The 20733-nt window shown below is 39.0% G+C and overlaps 1 protein-coding gene across 1 annotated transcript in view; it reads right to left on the bottom strand.

Moving 5' to 3' along the window:
* TTC39C (tetratricopeptide repeat domain 39C) overlaps nucleotides 1–20733 on the bottom strand; it is a 106626-nt gene that overhangs the window by 37522 nt on the left and 48371 nt on the right. Inside the window, exons 5-6 of the mRNA XM_081263605.1 lie at nucleotides 11999–12353; nucleotides 10143–10311 (exon numbers count right to left, since the gene is read on the bottom strand). Of these exons, the coding sequence (XP_081119731.1) occupies nucleotides 10143–10311; nucleotides 11999–12353 (524 nt within the window). The remainder of the gene's footprint in view (nucleotides 1–10142; nucleotides 10312–11998; nucleotides 12354–20733) is intronic.

The raw sequence follows: 20733 nt of genomic DNA, 5'->3' as shown, positions 1-20733 counted from the left end.
TTAATTTTTGTGTATGATGAGATAAAGGTCCAATTACATTCTTTTGCACGTGAATCTGTAGTTGTTCCAATACCACTAAGACTATTTTTGCCCACTGATTTGTCCTGGCGCCCTTGTCAAGTCAATTGACCATAAATACAAGGTTCCTTTCTTGACCCTCATTGATCTACATGTTTATTCTTAAGCCAATGCCACCCTGTCTTGAGTACTTTGCAGTAAGTTTTGAGATGAAGAAGTACGAGTCTTCCAACTTTGTTTTTTTTCAAGACTGGTTTGGTTGTTCTGGGTCCCTTGAGATTAGCATTAGTTTGTCAGTTTCAGAAAAAAAGCAAATTGCAATCCCCCCCACCCCCCTGCCCAGTGCTGAGAATTGAGCTGAGGGTCTTGTGCATACCAAGAGAGCAAGCTCCCTACACTGAGCTAAACCTCCCACCTCATGCTGCAATTTTGACAGGGTCATTCTTGGGATTTTGTATAAGATCCTTAACTCAATGGGGGTGTGAGTAATGCCATCTATTCCGGTTTAGATCTGATGTCCCTCAAAAGTTCACGTGAGATAATGCAAGAAGGTTTAGAGGAGAAATGATTAGGTTATAGCCTTAGCCTAATCAGTGAATTAATACCTGATGGGATTGACTGAGAGGTAACTGGAGACAGGTAGGGTGTGGCTAGAGGAAAGTGGTTCATTGGGGGCCATGGCTATGGGGTATATATTTTGTATCTGGAGAGTGGACTCTCTCTCTCTGCTTCCTGATAATCAGATAAGCCACTTCTCTCTGCCACACTCTTCCACCATGATACCTTGCCTCATCTCAAGCTCCAGGGAATGAAGCTGGTCTTTATGGACTAAGACCTCTGAAACTGTGAACCCTCAAATAAACTCTTCCTCTCCTATAGTTGTTCTGGTCTGTCCCTTTAGTCACAGCAGCAAATAAGCTGTTGAGAGCCACAGCCGAAGGGGACCCAGCAAACTTCCAGCTGCCAGCAAACTTCCAGCTGCCAGCTGATGATTGGCTCACAGCGGCCCCAGCAACTTCTACTGCCAACTGATTGGCTCCTCTGCGGTGATGCTCATTGGGTTGTTTCCCCTCCCTTTCAGACTACAGAGCTGCTCACTGGGGGACTTTTTTTGGCTCCGCCCATGCGACCCAGCCAATCGGCCTCAAGAGCAGGAGGAGTGGGGGAGGTTGAGAGGCTTGTGGGAAGCCGGTGGTGGCAGTTGGGCTCACACAACCTATGGTCCTCAAGCACCCTTCACTGTAAGCATGGTCGAATCCATTAACAACTTGAACATGACACCAGCAGATTGGGCTATGCTGTCTTTAAATTTAGATTCTCGCCCCATGCTAAAACTAAATATTCAAGGACATGAATTTAATGGGCTACTGGACACAGGTGCTGACCTTAGCATCATATCTCGTCGAGAATGGCCAAAACATTGGCCATTACAACAAGCCACTCAAACGCTTCGAGGCCTCGAGTGGCGACTAATCCCCATAGAAGTGCAATGGTATTAGATTGGAAGGATCCTGAAGGATGTGAAGGAACTATACAGCCATATGTATTGGATCATCTTCCCATAAATTTATGGGGACCAGATGTCCTAGATTAATTAGGTTTGACATTAACAAATAACATCAAACAAAATGTACCCACTATTATGACTAGACAAGGTTTTAGGAAAGGAAAAAGATTAGAAAAACAAGAACAAGGTATAGCAGCACCAATATAAATAGATCAAGGAACGGACAGACATGGGTTGGATTTTCAGAAGGGGCCACTGAGACAATAAAAATTACTTGGAAATCAGAAAGACCAGTATGGGTTCCTCAGTGGCCCCTGACTAAAGAAAAGATACAAGTAGCCCATAACCTGGTCAAACAACAATTAGCAGAAGGACATATACAACCTTCTGTATCTCCCCATAATACTCCCATTTTTGTCATCAAAAAGAAATCTGGTAAATGGAGATTATTGCAAGATTTAAGAGCCAATCAGTTGGCAGCTAGAAATTTGCTGGGGCCACTGTGAGCCAATCATCAGCCGGCAGCTGGAAGTTTGCTGGGGCCCCTTCGGCTGTGGCTCTCAACAATAAGCTGACTAAAACACCATCTCCTGTGATACTGAGTCTTCTGATCCATGAACTGGGATGTCTTTTTGGTAATATTTTAAAGAAATATCTTTAACCCATTTCAATCTGCATCATTTATGAACATAAAAATAAACAGAAATAAAACTAGGGGCAGACTACAGGAAGTAATGAGTAGTTATACTGTGGCCCACTATTTCTTGAGTGTAATCTTTCATCATTTAGCAGGAGCTACAGAACTGTTCATGCTCTATGATTTTTTTATTGGTACATTATAATTATAATTAATGAGGGTGGGATCCATTGTGCCATATTCATACATGCACATAATACAATTTGATTAATCTCATTTCCTTTCCCTTCCTGCCTCCCTCCCCTGATTCGCTGGATCTACTCTGCTGATCACACTCTTTGATTCTAATAATGATATCTCTGGAGCTATAATCCAAGGTAACTCAAGGGAAAAAATGAAAACTGTGCAGAGATACGTATGGCATCACTTACTATCACAATGAAATACGGGGGGAAACAATAATCAAATATCCCAACAGTAATTTCCTAGGAAGAGGAAAATATCAGAATTAGCACAACAGCAATCTAAATAGTCTGTCTGCATAACAGTTATTTATAAAAACTGTGAATTTATATAAACATTAGCTTTCTAAACAAATGCATAGTCTTGTATGTATATTAAAGGCCACAAAATAATATGAAAATAAACAGCTTAAATTAAAACAAAACTTAATCACTACAGGGCTGTTTTTAGGAAGTTGCTTAGCATCTTAAACTATTATTTATGTGTTTTGGGATGGGACAATCTCCTTGTCACCTGTAGCATGCAGGACATGCTGTGACAACCCACCCACATGCAATTCAGCACTAATGTTGCTGAGCAGCAAAATGGGTTTAGCAACATTGCTCTCAAGGACACCAAGCAATGGCTTAAGTCTCCGACCCTTACGGGTAGGACAATCATTGATGTAGGCAAAGGAAGCTCATCCGCTTAGGCACACTTAGTAAGCTTAGAGATATAAATCAACATTAGCCGTCTACTTGCTTTTCAAACCCACAGCCTGTAAAGATAGGGTTAAAAGAAAGGCAAGTGCATTCTACTTATTAGCATATGTGAGTGAACAGCCATTAACTCACACAATATGGATCTATCTCACTGGAAAGTAAAGACAAATACATCCTCCATCTCCCCTACACCATATTAAATCAATCTCTCATTTTTTTTTCTGTATGTCTAAGAATAAATGGCAACCCTATTTTTTGGTGCCTCAAGTAATTAAGAGAACCACACAGGATGGAGGAAGAGGAGGAGACTACAATTAACAGAACTTCAGGGAATTATTTCTCTTCCCACGGTAGCCTTTTTCCTGATTCTATAAATAACAACATTACATCATGCTGACGAGGCATGCTGTTCAAACACAAGAGCCAGGGTTGCCCTTCAACAGAGCAAAGAAACGCTGCTACCAGAAGGCACAGGAGAGAGGCTAGGCCCTCTGCATGTGGCCCTACTGCACTGGCCCTTACTCCCCATGTCCCCTGCAGCCTCCCTTATCTGATGAATGAATCACCACAGAAAGCCACAGAGAGCCACTTTTCCATCCCTGCCATATCATGAATGGATATGCTACAGAGCAACACAGACTCCCACTTATTTTAGAGGCACCAACAATAAATGTAATTTTATCATATTAAAAATACAGAATGAAAGCTCTACAGCCAGCTTTTAAAAAGTCCCAGTTTTAAAAGGTCTCCCAGTTGATAACCTCTAACATAATGGGTGGGACAGAAGGTGCAAAGACAGTGTGCGGGCACACTGGGTTGGATTCTCAACACCACATAAAAATAAACAGAATAAAGGCATGCTGTCCACTTACAACTACAAAATAAATAAATAAAATTTAAATTTAAAAAAGAGTGCTCAAAATGTTTGCATAATAGCAACTTCATGTTCATTAACTTTACAAGGACCTTTCATTCATGCAAATATTCGAGCATTTTTTTACAGATAGACTAATATTAAAAATTAGTTACATCATTAAGTTGCCTCACCATAAAAAATATATATGAGAGTATAAATACACATAGAACCAAATATATATACATATTTGCTTAAATGCTTAGTACGACTAACAACGGTCACACGGTTACTTGCGAAAGATAGGCAAATTTGTATTGCTTAAAGAAAACAAGGAGACCAGAGAGAAATAAAAATACTTGATCAAAATGTAGACTTTGTCCCTAATACTTAAAGATAATCATTATATATTGATGAGCTTAGTATTACATGGGTTTAATTGGATGAGAAATAAAAAAATTTCTCATCCAATAAAAATAAAAAATTCAAAACTCTATCTACAAATTCACATTTTAAGATTAAGGGTACTATACTATCCATATGTTAACTTCCTAATAGCTCTTTGCATTAATGGAAACATCAAAGAAAAGTAAATACCTATGTAGTTCCTGGAGTTCCCATAGCTACCTGCATACCCATTTTTCCAATCAGAGGCCTATAAATGCTTTCTCCCCAAAAGAAAAATGTGATACCCTACTTCCCAGGCTTATGGGCTCAATGTGACTAACAACGGTCACCCGGTAACTTACATAGCATCCACCATATGCGAGGCACTGTCTCATTCACCACAGCACAACACAGGTCAGATGGCAGGAGCCAGGGAAGACAGAATAAGTAGTAAGGGCAACACCAGTGGGTGGAGAGGTTGAAAGTGCTGGGAAAAAGAGAGGCAGGGAATTCTTTCTGTAGTCTGGCAACAACTCCTGTACACACCAGCTCAGGGGCAAGAGCACCACTGAGGGGTAGAACTATACCACAGCGTCAAGAGAGATCACCATGGCAAAGCCTAGTGAAGCCACTACAAGGAGGTTTATGTAAGTGGCAGGAGGCACAGATCTGTTAAAGAAATCATCCTCCCATAAGGATTCCAAATAGTCTCAAACAAGGAAAGGAAAAATGTTTGTTTTTTTTTTTTTTAAAAAAAGCTGTTCATGAAATGCAAAGAGAAAGTGGAAAGCAGCACATGACTCACAATAGTGAGTATAGCAGAGTGGAAATGGATTTGTGCCTATTGAGCTAAACACCCTAGACGAAGAGAAGCTTTATTCCAGAGCAGCTGTTCAAACAGTTGAGTGGATTCTGTGTGATTTCTTCAGTGATTTTGTGCACTGAAGAGACTAAGATAGTGTCATAGGCTGCACCTGCTTAAAATGGAGCCTGAGACCACGTTCTGTGTGCATTGATAAAAGTCCCCATGGGGTCCAACCACTCATCTAAATGCTTGCTGACAAGGAAAAAAGGCTCTTTGGAAGCAAATTCATCCACAGAGCCCTATGTTTACAAAATCAGAGGCAGGGCTTTAGAGGCATTACAAAAAGCCCTGGACTAGAGAATCTCCCTGGGCAGAGATTCTCACCTGCAAAGGAAGGGTGCCACAATCTTCCTACTTGGGAAGATTCATGAAAGGCCAGTGTCTGGGTACCCTGAGGAGAATAACAACAATCGCATTTCAAGAAAGCCCTAAAACCCATTCTTCCTTTGGGCTTTAGGGAAGAGACCAACAGAAAAACTCCTCACATTTTGCCAAGCCCTGGGGCTCCCACACAAGAGCCGTCACAGATCTCATGTCCTTTCTCTTCAAATCAAATACCAGTCAAGTGAGCAAGCTGCTATGAGAGAAAGGAGGCAGATTACATTCAGGGGTAAACCAATTAGGTTAACGACTGATTTTTCATCACAGACTTTGAAAGTGAGAAGATCCAGGAACAATGTATTTCAAACGCTGAAAAATAATGGATTCCAACCAAGAATACTGTATCCAGCAAAATTAAGCTTCAGATTTGACAATGAAATTAAAATCTTTCATGATAAACAAAAGCTAAAAGAATCCGCAGCCAGAAAACCAGCACTGCAAAGTATTTTGAGCAAAATACTACAAGAAGAGGAATTGAAAAACAGTGCCCAAAACCAACAGCGGGAGGTATCTCAGTAAAGGGGGAGAAAAATAACCAAGAAGTAAAAACTAGCCAAACTAAAATAAATAAATAAATAAACATGACTGGAAGTAAAAATCATATTTCAATTGTAACATTAAATGTTAATGGCCTAAACTCACCAATCAAGAGACATAAGCTAGTAACCTGGATAAAAAAAACGAATCCAACAATATGCAATATGCTGCCTTGAGGAGACTCATATGATAGGAAAAGACATACACAGGCTGAAGGTGAAAGGTTGGGAAAAATCATACCACTCACATGGCCCTCGGAAGCAAGCAGAAGTGGCCATACTCATATCGAATAAAATCAGCTTCAAACCTAAGTTAATCAAAAGGGATAAAGAAGGACACTATATACTGTTAAAAGGAACCATCCACCAACAAGACGTAACAATTATCAATTTGTATGCACCACACAATGGTGCGGCAACGTTCATAAAACAAACTCTCCTCAAGTTCAAGAGTCAAATAGACCACAACACAATAATTATGGGTGACTTCAACACACCGCTCTCGCCATTAGACAGATCCTCCAGACAAAAGCTGAATAAAGAAACTATAGAACTCAATGACACAATCAATAACCTAGACTTAACCAACATATATAGAATATATCAACCATCATCAAGTGGATACACGTTCTTTTCAGCAGCACATGGATCTTACTCAAAGATAGATCATATATTATGCCATAGGGCAACTCTTAGTAAATGTAAAGGTGTGGAGATAATACCATGCACCATATCTGATCATAATGGAATGAAACTGGAAATCAATGATAAAAGAAGGAAGGAAAAATCCTGCATCACATGGAAAATAAACAATATGGTACTGAATGATCAATGGGTTACAGAAGACATAAAGGAGGAAATCAAAAAATTCTTAGAGATAAACGACAATACAGACACAACATACCGGAATCTATGGGACACAATGAAAGCAGTTTTAAGAGGGAAATTCATTTCCTGGAGTTCATTCCTCAAAAAAAGAAAAAAACCAACAAATAAATGAACTCACACTACATCTCAAAACCCTAGAAAAGGAAGAACAAAACAACAGCAAATATAACAGAAGACAAGAAATAATTAAAATCAGAGCGGAAATCAACGAAATTGAAACAAAAAAAAGCCATTGAAAAATATTGATAAAACTAAAAGTTGGTTCTTTGAAAAAATAAATAAGATCGACAGACCCTTAGCCATGCTAACAAAGAGAAGAAGAGAGAAAACTCAAATTACCAACATACTAGATGAAAAAGGCAATATCACAACAGACACTACAAAAATACAGAAGATAATTAGAAAGTATTTTGAAACCCTATATTCTAATAAAATAGAAGACAGTGAAGATATCGATAAATTTCTTAAGTCATATGATCTGCCCAGATTGAGTCAGGAAGACACACACAATTTAAACAGACCAATAACAAAGGAAGAAATAGAAGAAGCCATCAAAAGACTACCAACCAAGAAAAGCCCAGGACTGGATGGGTATACAGCGGAGTTTTACAAAACCTTCAAAGAAGAATTAATACCAATACTTTTCAAGCTATTTCAAGAAATAGAAAAAGAAGGAGCTCTTCCAAACTCATTCTATGAGGCCAACATCACCCTGATCCCGAAACCAGACAAAGACACTGCAAAGAAAGAAAACTACAGACCAATACCTCTAATGAACATAGATGCAAAAATCCTCAATAAAATCCTGGCGAATCGAATACAAAAGCATATCAAAAAAATTGTGCACCATGATCAAGTAGGATTCATCCCTGGGATGCAAGGCTGGTTCAATATACGGAAATCAATAAATGTTATTCACCACATCAATAGACTTAAAGATAAGAACCATATGATCGTCTCGATAGATGCAGAAAAAGCATTCGACAAAGTACAGCATCCCTTTACGTTCAAAACACTAGAAAAACTAGGGATAACAGGAACTTACCTCAACATTGTAAAAGCTATATATGCTAAGCCTCAGGCTAGCATCATTCTAAATGGAGGAAAACTGAAGGCATTCCCTCTAATATCTGGAAGAAGACAGGGATGCCCTCTCTCACCACTTCTATTCAATTTAGTCCTTGAAATACTAGCCAGAGCAATTAGACAGACAAAAGAAATTAAAGGCATAAAAATAGGAAAAGAAGAACTTAAAATATCACTTCACAGAGGAGTACATACAATCAATCAACAAGTACATGAAAAAATGCTCACCATCTCCTGCAGTCAGAGAAATGCAATTCAAAAACCACCCTAAGATACCATCTCACTCCAGTAAGATTGGCAGCCATTATGAAGTCAAACAACATTAAGTGCTGGCGAGGATGTGGGGAAAAGGGTACACTTGTACATTGCTGGTGGGACTGCAAATTGGTGCGGCCAATATGGAAAGCAGTATGGAGATTCCTGGGAAAGCTGGGAATGGAACCACCATTTGACCCAGCTATCGCCCTTCTCGGACTATTCCCTGAGGACCTTAAAAGAGCATACTATAGGGATACTGCCACATCAATATCATAGCAGCACAATTCACAATAGCTAGACTCTGGAATCAACCGAGATGCCCTTCAATAGATGAATGGATAAAAAACTGTGGCATTTATACATAATAGAGTATTATGCAGCACTAAAAAATGACAAAATCATGGAATTTGCAGGAAAATGGATGGCATTAGAGCAGATTATGCTAAGTGAAGCTAGCCAATCCTTAAAAAACAAATGCTAAATGTCTTCTTTGATATAAGGAGAGCAACTAAGAACAGAGCAGGGAGGAAGAGCATGAGGAAAAGACTAACATTAAACAGAGACGAGTGGTGGGAGGGAAAGGGAGAGAGAAGGGAAACTGTATGGAAATGGAAGGAGACCCTCATTGTTACACAAAATTACATATAAGAGATGGTGATGGGAAAGGGGTAAAAAAACAAGGGAGAGAATTGAATAACAGAAGATGGGGTAGAGAGGGAAGATGGGAGGGAAGGGGAGGGGGGATAGTAGGGGATAGGAAAGGTAGCAGAATACAACAGTCACTAATATGGCATTATGTAAAAATGTGGATGTGTAACCGATGTGATTCTGCAACTTGTATTTGGGGTAAAAATGGGAGTTCATAACCCACTTGAATCAAATGTATGAAAGATGATATGTCATGAGCTATGTAATGTTTTGAACAACCAATAAAAAAAAATAAATAAAACCTCAAATTGATTCACTGCTACTAAGTGGTAAGAAAATGGGTGGGGCATGTAGTCTAACAGCCACTTTCTTTCATGTGGATGATGAATCTCTTCTATTTTCATTTTTCTACAATCCCTCATGCCTCTGAGCAAGCAGATAAAGATGCAAAGGAGAAGTGGAACTCAGCAAAAACCAGGGTATATTTTGGCTTTGGAGTGGGAAAACCGGGGCTCCCTCGCTGAGGAAGCTCAGGGCATTACTGGCAACCCTTTAGACCCTTGTGTTTCTTTTCTTTAACAGGCAGATGATAGTCTTGTATCTATGCACAGGGTTGTTCTGAGAAGGGAATGGGATAGTGTGTGTACCGCTCTTGGCATGGTACCTAGCCAAAGGAAGCACATGAAAATCTGACAAAAGCTACTGTGATTTCAAAGCTGATGTTATCCTGACATTTAAGGCAGTGAAACTTTTATATAAATTGTTAGCTAGGATCAAAATTTAGAAATAGATTGTTAGTAAGTCAGAGAGGGAAAAAAATTGTATTTTGTGTTCTAAATCTAAGAGATCTAATAACGCTCACATGCCTTATGCTTCGAGTACACTAATCAAGTCTCATAACCAGTGAGGAACGTCACCCTTGCTTTGCCCACGTCCCCTGAACAGAAGGTAACTGACTAACATCCTGGGTTCCTGGAAGAGTCTTCCTTAGCAATAATGCAATGAAAGGCAAACAAACAAAATGTTCCTGGGCCTAGGACATTGTGGCTCACCAATACTGGCCCCCAAGCAGATAGATAGAGGAGTTTTGATCATCAGAAGCTTTATTTTAAAAAGACGAGGAAGGTACGGTACCTCTAATCGTTGGATCCGTCCCTTGAAAAACATAAAGAGGGAAGAATTTGGATATGCAGATTCTTTTTTGAGAAGAATTTCCTTCGCTTCATCCAGGCCCGCTCTGTTATCACTGCCATCCAAGGCGAAAAATGGGCGAACCACAGTGTGATACCAGAGTAGAGCTAATCTGCAGAGGGAGAAAGCAGGGACACTGAACAACAGAATTTCCCTTGGACTGTTTCTGTTTTTTTGTTTTTTGTTTTGTTTTGTTTTGTTTTTTTAATCAGTATGTGTTCTTTTACTACACCCCCCCCAAAAAAAAAAACTTACTATGTAATATAAAATAATATCAGAGCACATTTCCCCCATCTTAATGCTATCAATATTTGGGAAATCGCTACTTCAGCACAAATTATAAATCAGCATATTCCCCCCTTCCATCAGATCAGGGGAGAGGGCAACAGAAGCATTTAGCCTTCTAGATGGATGGATGGCTGAAGATATGACATGTACATTTCTGAATTCCATACCTCAGTCATCAGTGGCCACATTAGGAACCATAACCTGTCACCATGAATTTACTGTCCTCTCTTAATAAAAGCTTTCACTTTTTGCGAAAGGAAAATGTGGCTTTCTCTTGTGTTTACAAAAGTTAAGATACCAACCTCAGAATCCAAATTTATTAAATAAGAATCCACAGTCACAAATATTGTCACATTGCATTGAAATAAGTGAGAGGAACAGATTAATGGCCCTTTCTCCAGCCCTCAAAGATGTTCAATTTAAACAAACACACACACACACTCACACACACACACACACACACACACACAAATAAATTATTTAAAATTCCCTTACTTCAAACTCATTAAAGAGAAATGTCATGTTAAATTTAGGCAAACAGAACAGAGTCCTTCAGATCTGCTATAATGAACAGATAAAAATGTCTAGCCAGCATGGCAAATATTTTTATGTAAATGTAAGCTTCCAGTGTCTCATAAATTCTATCACAGAGATCATACTAATCTAAATTAAATTAAAATGTATTCATTTATTTCTCAGAAATAAGTATGAAATAATATTAAGATATAAACAGAGAAATGATCACAAGTTATCAATCTGTTAATCAAATTAATAAAGGACCACTGTGTAATTTAATGAGTTTGGGGAGGCACAAATATTTTCAAATGAAAAATAATCATTTTTAAGTAACTTCCAACAGATTAAGAGCTATCATCCAAATTCCTCAATATTCACATGAGTAAAAATACATCTAACAGGTCCGCTGTGATATCAACATTCTGTTTGGAAAATTTTGACAAGTGGCATCATATCAGACAAAGAACACCTGGTGTTTGGTAAAACTGTTCAAATTGCAGGTTGACTTGTCATTGAAGTTTACACTGAGCAACATAAAATGACTCAATAGAGCAGAATAGCACAAAATATCCAAGACACACAAGGGACCAACAGACCAGCTAGAACCATGAAGGAACATTATCCAATAAGAAGACTCTTTATAGGAATAAAAATTTCTAAGCCACAGAAAAAGCTTATCAAATTTGTACCTCTTGAGTTAAAAAAATCAGGATTGTGCATCTTTGTGACTGTGGTCAAAGTCACAACATTGGCTTATAAAATTAGTGGAGAGTAAACGATAAGGTCGCTTTACCTGTTTAAAATACAGGACCCCATAACTACCGCCCGCCACCAGCACAGAGCGCTGTGCTTGGTGCTGCATTCAAAGACGTAAGGCACAGCATCGTGTCAACCAACCCGTATTTTTCCTGAAGTTTCCTTTAAAGATTTTGCTTGTTGGTTACTTACTTTCAACACTATATTATCTACCAAAGCATTGCAATATAGCTACTCACGTAGCTAAAGGGGCCTTCATGTCCTTACTTTCGCTTGCATACATCAGTGAAGAAAGCCCCTGCAGGCGGTCTCCAGGAAACCCCAGCAGATTGATGATTTTGAGCAGGTTTGGGGGCACCATGGATATGCAAAGGTGAAAAAGGCCATATCCAAAGCTAACAGCACCTTTCAGTCTGTTTAGGGACTCCTCAGTCACCCCTTCAGCCACAATGTGATTATCATTTGCAGTGTCAGAAGTCGAAGGCTCTTCAGTTAGCTTCTTCTGATACAGCTCCTGAAGGGCATTGATGTCCAGATAGCATTTATTGTAAATCTTCCAGGCTTTCCTAAGGATCCACCCACCTTTTATGTAAGCTATAAAGAGAAGGAGAGAAAAGCATTTGAAAACCAGCCTTAGAAACAATTTTTGCATTCACACAATAAAAGATATTGGAAAACAACCTGAAAATCAAGCAGAATTGATTAAACACATTAAAATTATTAGCTATCATTGCATCTAGTCTTCTTTTTTATTTTTTCTTAAATATTTTTAGTTGTAGTTGGTCACAGTACCTTTATTTTATTTTTTTATTTTCATGTGATGCTGAGGATCGAACCCAGTGCCTTATACTTGCTAGGCAACCACTCTACCACTGAGCCACACCCCAGCCCTGCATCTAGTTTTCTTTGTAGTGCTTACTTAAATCTCTTATTTGTTGTTGCTCTTCCTTCACTACACTGCATAACCACTTGGCAAGAAATATATATAATATATTATATATGTACATTATATATAATATATATTATATGTGTGTGTGTGTATAACTCTTTTATTTGTTTACCCTACCCTATATTTTCATTCCTTTAAAAGAAAGTTCTAAGTCTAGTTCATTGCTAAATTTATACCCAAGTATTTTGGGCAACTTGCCAAAAAAAATATTGCAAGCAAATAAAAATAATTAATTTACATTTACTGGGTAAACCAATGGCCAGTTTATTGCAGAAAAAAATTATTCATGTTAAATGCAAAGAATCCCCAATTCACCTAGACCTGATGCCTGTTGTGTGGCTTAACATCTGATTGGGGTGGATTTTTTGGTCTATGACCATGGCGTTAACCCACTGCCCCAGCCTAGAGAGATCCACAGTGAACAGGGAGGAAGACAGTAAGTTATTCCATATCAGAGGGTGATAACCTATTTGTTTTGTTTTCAGCACTGGGGATTCAACCCAGGGACACTCTACCAAAGAACCACAACCTCAAACCTTTCAATTTTTTGAGACAGGGTCTCACTCAGTTTCTGAGGCTGATCTGAATCTTGTGATCCTCTGCCTCAGCCTCCTGAGTCACTGGGATTATAGGAATATGCCACTGCACCTGATCTCATCTATTATTTTTAAAGCTGCTTCCATTATTTCCCATTAGGCCAATTTCCCTTAGTAGAGCCCTCTTGAAAATGTATCACAAGGAAGACTCTCAGGATAGGAGTCAAGATGTAGGATTCAGCACCCTTTAAGCCCACTGAACCCCTCTAACAGGCCCTTGGCATTCTGCCATCCATCTTTCCTCTGTGGACATTTTCACCCTCACATGGAATGGGGTTACCAACCAACCTGTGACTATTTCAGTCTGTTTAGGGACTCCTCAGTCACCCCTTCAGCCACAATGTGCATCCTGTTTTAGATATTAAATGTCACTCAAAGGCCCATATGTTAAAGTCCTGGCCCCTATTCTGTGGAGATACCTGGAGGTGGCAGACGAATGAAGTTAATCTCTGGAAGCTTTCCCTTGAAGGGATACTGGGACCCTGGCCGCTTCTCCTCCCCCTCTCCTCCCCCTTCCCCTCTCTCTCTCCCCCTGCTTTCTGATTATCATGAAATGCAACAAGGTCAAGTGACCATGACCGAAACCTCTGAAACAGTGGGCTAAAATAAATCTTTTCTCCTTATAAGACAATTTTCTTAGGCATTTTGTCATAGCAATGAGAAGCCAACACACATCATTGCCACATTTTTTGAGGTTTTCTGTAGAGAATTTTCTGTAAAATGAAACTTCCTTATAACCACAGAAGAGAGTTTATCCAGGTGGCACCACAAATGATACCACAACCCTGACATTCCTGCACAAATGAAAAACATGAACTAACCCAGACTTCCAGACCCTGAGGAACAGCAGGAAAACATATTTTTAAAAGGTTATTTTTCAATTTCAGGAAGTACATGATATAAAATAAAATATGATTTATAAACTCTCAGTCCCTGAATTGAATGTGAGCTATGACTAGATGGTATGTTTAGAAAAGAATTAGCTCCCTAGCCCTGCCTACTATCCTCTAAAAGGCCTGCTGACAACATAGGCCCTTGGCTGGATGTGGAATTTGGACCTGGGATGGGGTTCTTATCATTTACAGAACCAAAAGAGAGTGGCTTGCTGTGTGCCTAATCTATAAAAACCGTGGTTTATAACAAATGCCTGCATTCCTTCTGGGGGTTTAGAATTGGATTGCAAGGTAGGGAATGCCTATAAGATCAGCCCCATCACATATACCTAAAAACAACAAATTTTTTTTTAAAAAAATGCAGTTTTGAGTACAACTGCATGCTAAGTCCTGAATCCTCCTTGTGATTCCTCAAACCTCAGGAAGAACTTGGAAACCCCCCAATACATACTAGAAAGCTATTATTTCACTTAAATGTATCAATTTTCCAACAAACGATGGCCACATTTCCCATGGGATCACAATTGAAAACACAATCATCTTCCAAGTTTGGGTAGTTAATGTCCTAGAGTCTACATCTATTGAAAAGGATGATACAAAATTGAATGAACAAGTGAAACAAATTAGTCTATAAAAGTTTGGTTTAAAGGAAATGATCTTCATAATTTTATAATTACAAAAGCAATACATGTTTGAAACAATCTTCGTATTTAGTTCAATTTAACAGAAGTAGTCATTGCTTATAACAGAACTACATTTTAGGAACCGATCCAGGTAAACCAAAGAGAAATGGGACAAATGTTCTTTAAGGCTCAGTGGCTTCCCCCTCCAACATGGAAGTACTATAGGAAGAGAAAAGTTTGAGCAAACCCTATAACTTCTTCATATACTAACACAGTGGAATTTCAAACATTTGGATTGGTCCAACATGCTGACAAACAAGAAAGATGATTCTCAGTTATGATCAGAAAAGCCAAATGTATAATTTTAAAAAAGGAGAAAAAGAAAAGAAATGGGAAACATATACTCTTAAGAAGAAAAGCAATTGAGATCTAACTGAAAATAAATAGTCACTGGCTTGAAAATTTTAAAAATGAAAGAAAAAGAAAGTCTGCAAAATCCTAAACATGTTTATCAGCTATTGATAAAGTTCCTATTATATGCCAGGGACTATGGTGGCATCTAAGGGACACAAAAGAACTATAAAACTAATTTAAAAGGTTATTTTAAAATTCCAGCCCTCCAAATGCCTGAATAAAATTAAAATGTAAAAAAGTGTTAAAAATTCATGCAATATAAGACAAATTATATGAATGTATGTACCTGGGTCATACGTAGAAAAAGTGAAAATAAACCAAGCTAAGTGTCTGAGTGAATGGTTCTTTTTAATTTATTTTTGTCATTAAATTGTTTTCCACACAACAAACATGTAAAAATGCCAAATGAAGCACTGTAGGATTTCAGTAGAAAACTTCACTGCTTCCCACCCCAATCCCTAACTGGAAATTTGGAGGGAAATTTTTAACTCTCTTCCTCAATGCAGGAAAAGGCATCGTCCTAGGAGAGGGGCAGAAGAGTGTGACACTGAAGAACAGTGGCAGAACAGTGGCAGGTGAAGCAGGAGACACATTGGGACCAATGGGTTTAAGTCCAACTCAGGAATGAGCACCAGCTATAGAGAGACGGAGCATCTTCTAACACTGGGCTTGAAGGGAATCAGCTATAACAATCCAGATCTCAGATGAAAATTAGAGAAAAGGACAGTAGCCCTGAAAACAGACATAAAATCTATCAAGTCCTCACTGCATGAAACTTAGTTAATAATATAATACAAGCCCCCCACAAAACCCTCATTCTTACAGAATAAAAATGAAATGAATTAAACCTGTTTTTAATTTCATGCCTAAGATAGGCACCTTACTACCATTTTAAAAATCCCATATTAAAATCCACAGCAACTCGAAGAGCCTTAATTTGAACCAGGGAAATGAAACCCAGGGTTTCGGACTACATCAAAGACTATAAACTGAAATATGTCCAAAACAAAGTTAACATGCAAACAGAGGGTTGTTTTGCTTTTACAACTTTCTACATTCAACTTGATATTGGAATAGGTTCTGCAGAGGGACTTGCCCCACTCCTGGTCCCAAACACTGTGGCGCATTTGGAGAAGGTGGTGCTAAGTGGCGCATTTGGAGAAGGTGGTGCTAAGTGAATCTCAGCCAGAGCACAGCATGATCCAGCTCTGCAGGAGGGGCCTGTGGTCAGCTAGACTTAGCAATGACGCCAGTGAGTACCTGCTTCCCAACATGCAGGCAACACCATATTCAATAGTCACACACTGCGTGGCCTTCCAAAGCCTCCTCTGAAAGGTCAGTATAAATCATTCAGCCATGGTGATCCTTCTGTGCCTATGGAAGAAGGCAGAGAGGACAGGAACACACCATTTGCCCTATGAGAATAGATTTAGACATCAATCCACTGGGGAGTTGCAGAGAGGACATAGGTGGAAGTCCTTCTGGGAAAGGGCAAGGGTCGCCTGGGAAACGAAAATGTCAAGGTGCGCTAAATTAATTTGGAATGAATTTTGTAATTTTTGCAGGGGGAAGGTATCTGATGAGAGCACCCACCATCCACCACATTCCATCTGTTTACTTATCCTACGAGGAAACTGGATAACCCCATAAGAAATGGTAAGTATAGGCTTGTCTCTCTGGTGACCCAAATGACAGACACTGAGGACAAAAGATGATACTGTTTTCACCAGTCAGCCCACCGCCTCATTATCTTCACCCCCAGTCCACGGACTTCTATCCAACTTGCTTTTCTACTCCCAGTTTCTTTTCTGAATGACATCATCCCTCTGCCATTCCTCCCTTTAATTCTCTGAACAGACACACACCATGCGCTAGGTAGAGACACCAAAGCAAGTATCAGGGACATCAAGAAGGAAATCAACTTTGATTCTTCTTAATTCTGCGCAGGGACAAAATCAGGGATTCTTGATCTCCCCAAAGGTTCAGAATGGCACTCCCCAAGCAATCTCTAAGACTAACCTAATGTCTGCTGGCTGTGGTATCTCCCTGAAATAGAATTTATTTAGCCATCATTTCCCCCTGCTAGATCATGGGTTCCCTCAAGGCAAGGGCTGCCTCCCATTCAACTCTGAAGCATCAGCACCCATCATCTCACGCAGCATCCGATGTGTTCTACTAGTTCCATGTGTGTTGGAAACAGGGAAAACAGCAGGGAGACCAGCGCAATCCCTGCTCTCAAGGAGTTTACAGTCTCATATTTTAGCAGACATGTAAAAAAATGGGGATGGCTGTGTGATAACTGCTGTAATTGATTATGTAACTTATGTATACACAGAGGGACAAAATTTGACTAATGGAGTCAATGAGGAAGGAGGAAGGCTTGGGCTGCACTTGACTGGGTGAGACAGAAGGAGGAAGGGGCAGAGGTGTTCCAAGCTGAGAGGCAGCGTGGACAAGCAACAGCAGCCAAGGGGACCCAGGGAGGAAGCAAGGAGCTCTGCTCAGCCAGGTGAGAGTGGGCAGCAGGAGCCTAGGGGCGGGCAAGTTCTTACATGCCACTCAAGGAAGGGACTTGGACTCTACCCTGTGGTCAGTGCAGGACAGTTAAGTGTCTACAGTACAGATGTAACATGTGTCAGGAAGATGGCCTCAGGGGTTGGGCAGAGACTGTGGCAGGGAGAGGGGAGTGAAGGGGCAGTAGGCTTTACTCTATGCTGGGGCTCGTGCCACTGGACATTGGAGATATGAGGAAAATGCCTTGGGAAACACAGGGTTTGAGGCTACATGGTGACACAAGTAACCAGATTGATGTGATGGGCAAAGGTGTGAACACTAGGAATTTGGTTATGAAATAAGAAAACCATGGCTTTGGTCCTAGTCTGTCATCGCTCACAAGGTCTGCAAATCACTCAACCTTGACCAAATCACTCACTCTCGGTTCTCCCAGGAAAGGAAGGAAAGTGGCTGAGTGTTCATCATGCCAAGAACATAAGATATGGGCCCTATCTTCAAATCCAATAGGAAATAAAGGGAACCAATGATAAACTCAGGTGGCCAGTGTCACAAAATATGTTTAGAAAATAATTCCTTATTACACAAGCAATAAAGAGAATATAAATATAATATAATAAAGAGAAATTAAACACTCTTGGATCAAAAAATAACTAAAGAGAAAGTAGCATGGGAAAATGAGGAAAGATGAGATGGTGGGGCAATATGTCATAAAGAAATTAAATGAGATAAACCCTCTTCAAAAAGTATGAAGCACTAAAAACAACCATTGACTCATCTTCTCCCAGAGGTCAGTGTGTGCCCACCAGGTGTGCTGCCTCACACTCCTGGTAGATACTTCTAGAAAAGTATCTATCTAAAGTGTTTTCTAAGAAATGAATTCCAACAACAAATTATTTGCAGTTGTTTGAAAACTAAAAGAAACACATGTTAGTTATGTTTATTTGCTTATTTGAAACAAATGTGGAACTATTCAAAAAGCAAACTGACACTGCACAAATTCATTAGGACCCAAATACCAATATCACATGTAATAAAACCTAAGGCTTCAGGAAACAGCAAGAATGATGCTACATATGTATAGAAAATGGGATTAAATAATTGTTTCATATCAAACTGATAGAGGAATGGGTAAAAGCTATGATGGCAAACTGAAAACAGAATGGAATGGAAAGGCTTGGAGCGTGGCTAAGTGGTAGAGCACTTGCCTAGCTCAAATGTGGCCCTGGGTCCATCTCCTGCACCACACACCAAAAACGGGAATTGGTGGGGGTAGAGACGTAGCTTAGTAGCAAAATGTCCACCAGCATCACAAAAATTAATCAATTGATTAAAACAGAAATAGGTTCAGCTTCACTAATAAGAAAAAATACACAAAAAAGAATGCTCAAATGTCTACGGAATTGATTAAGTAAACCATAGCCCATCCCTATAATAAATTAATAATGCTATTATTTAAAATTATATTATGAGACTAAGTCATAGAAAAATATTCAAAGTATAATCTAAGAGGGAAAAGTTATATACAAAAGAATACAGGTTCAATTTTGTAAAAGTCTCTATTTTTATAGAGCAGAAAACTTAAAATCCATTATTTGCAATAAAGAATAATTCCTTGGGAGTAGTTAGAGATGATGGCTTGCTTTCTTTTGCACTTACTTACTTTTTCAAAATTTTCTATAATAATATTAGCAATTTTATAATCAGAATAATTTTAAAATAAATAATATGATCTGCTGCCTGTAACTTCACGTGGGCAGGGTCCATGGTCTGTGCTTATCACACAGTATGAGCTCTGTAACTTATTTGCTGAATGATCAATGAATGAGCAAATGAAGGACAGACATGATCACTTTTAACTTTTGACATTTTTATACTTAAGTGTGCGTTGGTTTTACCTCTCTTTAACTCAAGTGATCCGTTCCAGCCTCACTCAGCTACCTAAGGAGTTGGACAACAGGTATGTGACCTTACACCAGGCTACCCTTCTCTCTGAGCAGATATATATATTTTTTAATGGCTAAAATTAGCTCCTTAGAAGAGTTCTTGAGCATCAGGAAGATAATGTACAAAATCATAGAAAACCCAGAGTCCCTGTCTTAAACAAAGAGCGACAGATAAGCTCTGCATTCTTTTATATCCAAATCAGTGTGGAGCTGATTGGGGTTTTACCTTACTGCATTATAAGGAGATTAACACAGGCTAGGAGCTGTCAACCACGTAAACAAGGCCTTGAGAGAGTCATGAGAAGAGGGTTAAAGAAAAAGAACTGAACCAAAAGAAATGGTACAAGTGCCTCATAGGACATATTTTAAAAAAATAAAAAACAAAGATAAATTCTAGGAAGCCCAAATTTTGGAGGCCAAATTAAAAGTTAAATTCCACTTTGAATTTGAGCCAAACAGAAACAAAACATTTTCAAGTATGAGACAGACAGGTAAAGAGAGCAAGAAAGAGAAGAAAAAGGCGGGGGAGATATATTGGTTTCTGGTTGTCTAGAAAGAAAAATGTACTTATAATGTAGCAGACACATCCTTCTTCATTCAAGTTTGGGGAGAAAATATTTTTCTAACTGTGAATTTTAACTAATTTTCTTTTTGAATTTTCATTTTTTGCCAAGTTAATCCTGTCTACCAAAGTGGCAGGTTTCTGCTGCAAGGATCCAAGAGACACAGAACCACAGTAGGGAAAGAATTAGGTCAATTTTAGACATACTCTTACAGCAAGCTATCAGAGACTCATCGAGTCTATTTCACTTAAGAAATTAAAGCTACAAAAGCCTAGAAAACATTTGTCTTGGACAAACTAATTAAGAAATCAGTTGATAACCCCTGTTAAAAGTTGTTACCATGCTGGTCATTCAAGTGTATTAGAAAATATTTAACGATCTTTAATCATTTCCTAATATTCTTAAAACCATTGAAGGTGCTCGGGCCTTTAATAACAATTTCCTGAAAAACTTAAATTTAAACCAGTTAGATTTCACTT

This window comes from Spermophilus citellus, assembly GCF_964194105.1.
Source record: "Spermophilus citellus genome assembly, chromosome: 12".
NCBI classification, from domain to species: domain Eukaryota; kingdom Metazoa; phylum Chordata; class Mammalia; order Rodentia; family Sciuridae; genus Spermophilus; species Spermophilus citellus.
This window is presented reverse-complemented; position numbering and strand designations above follow the sequence as displayed.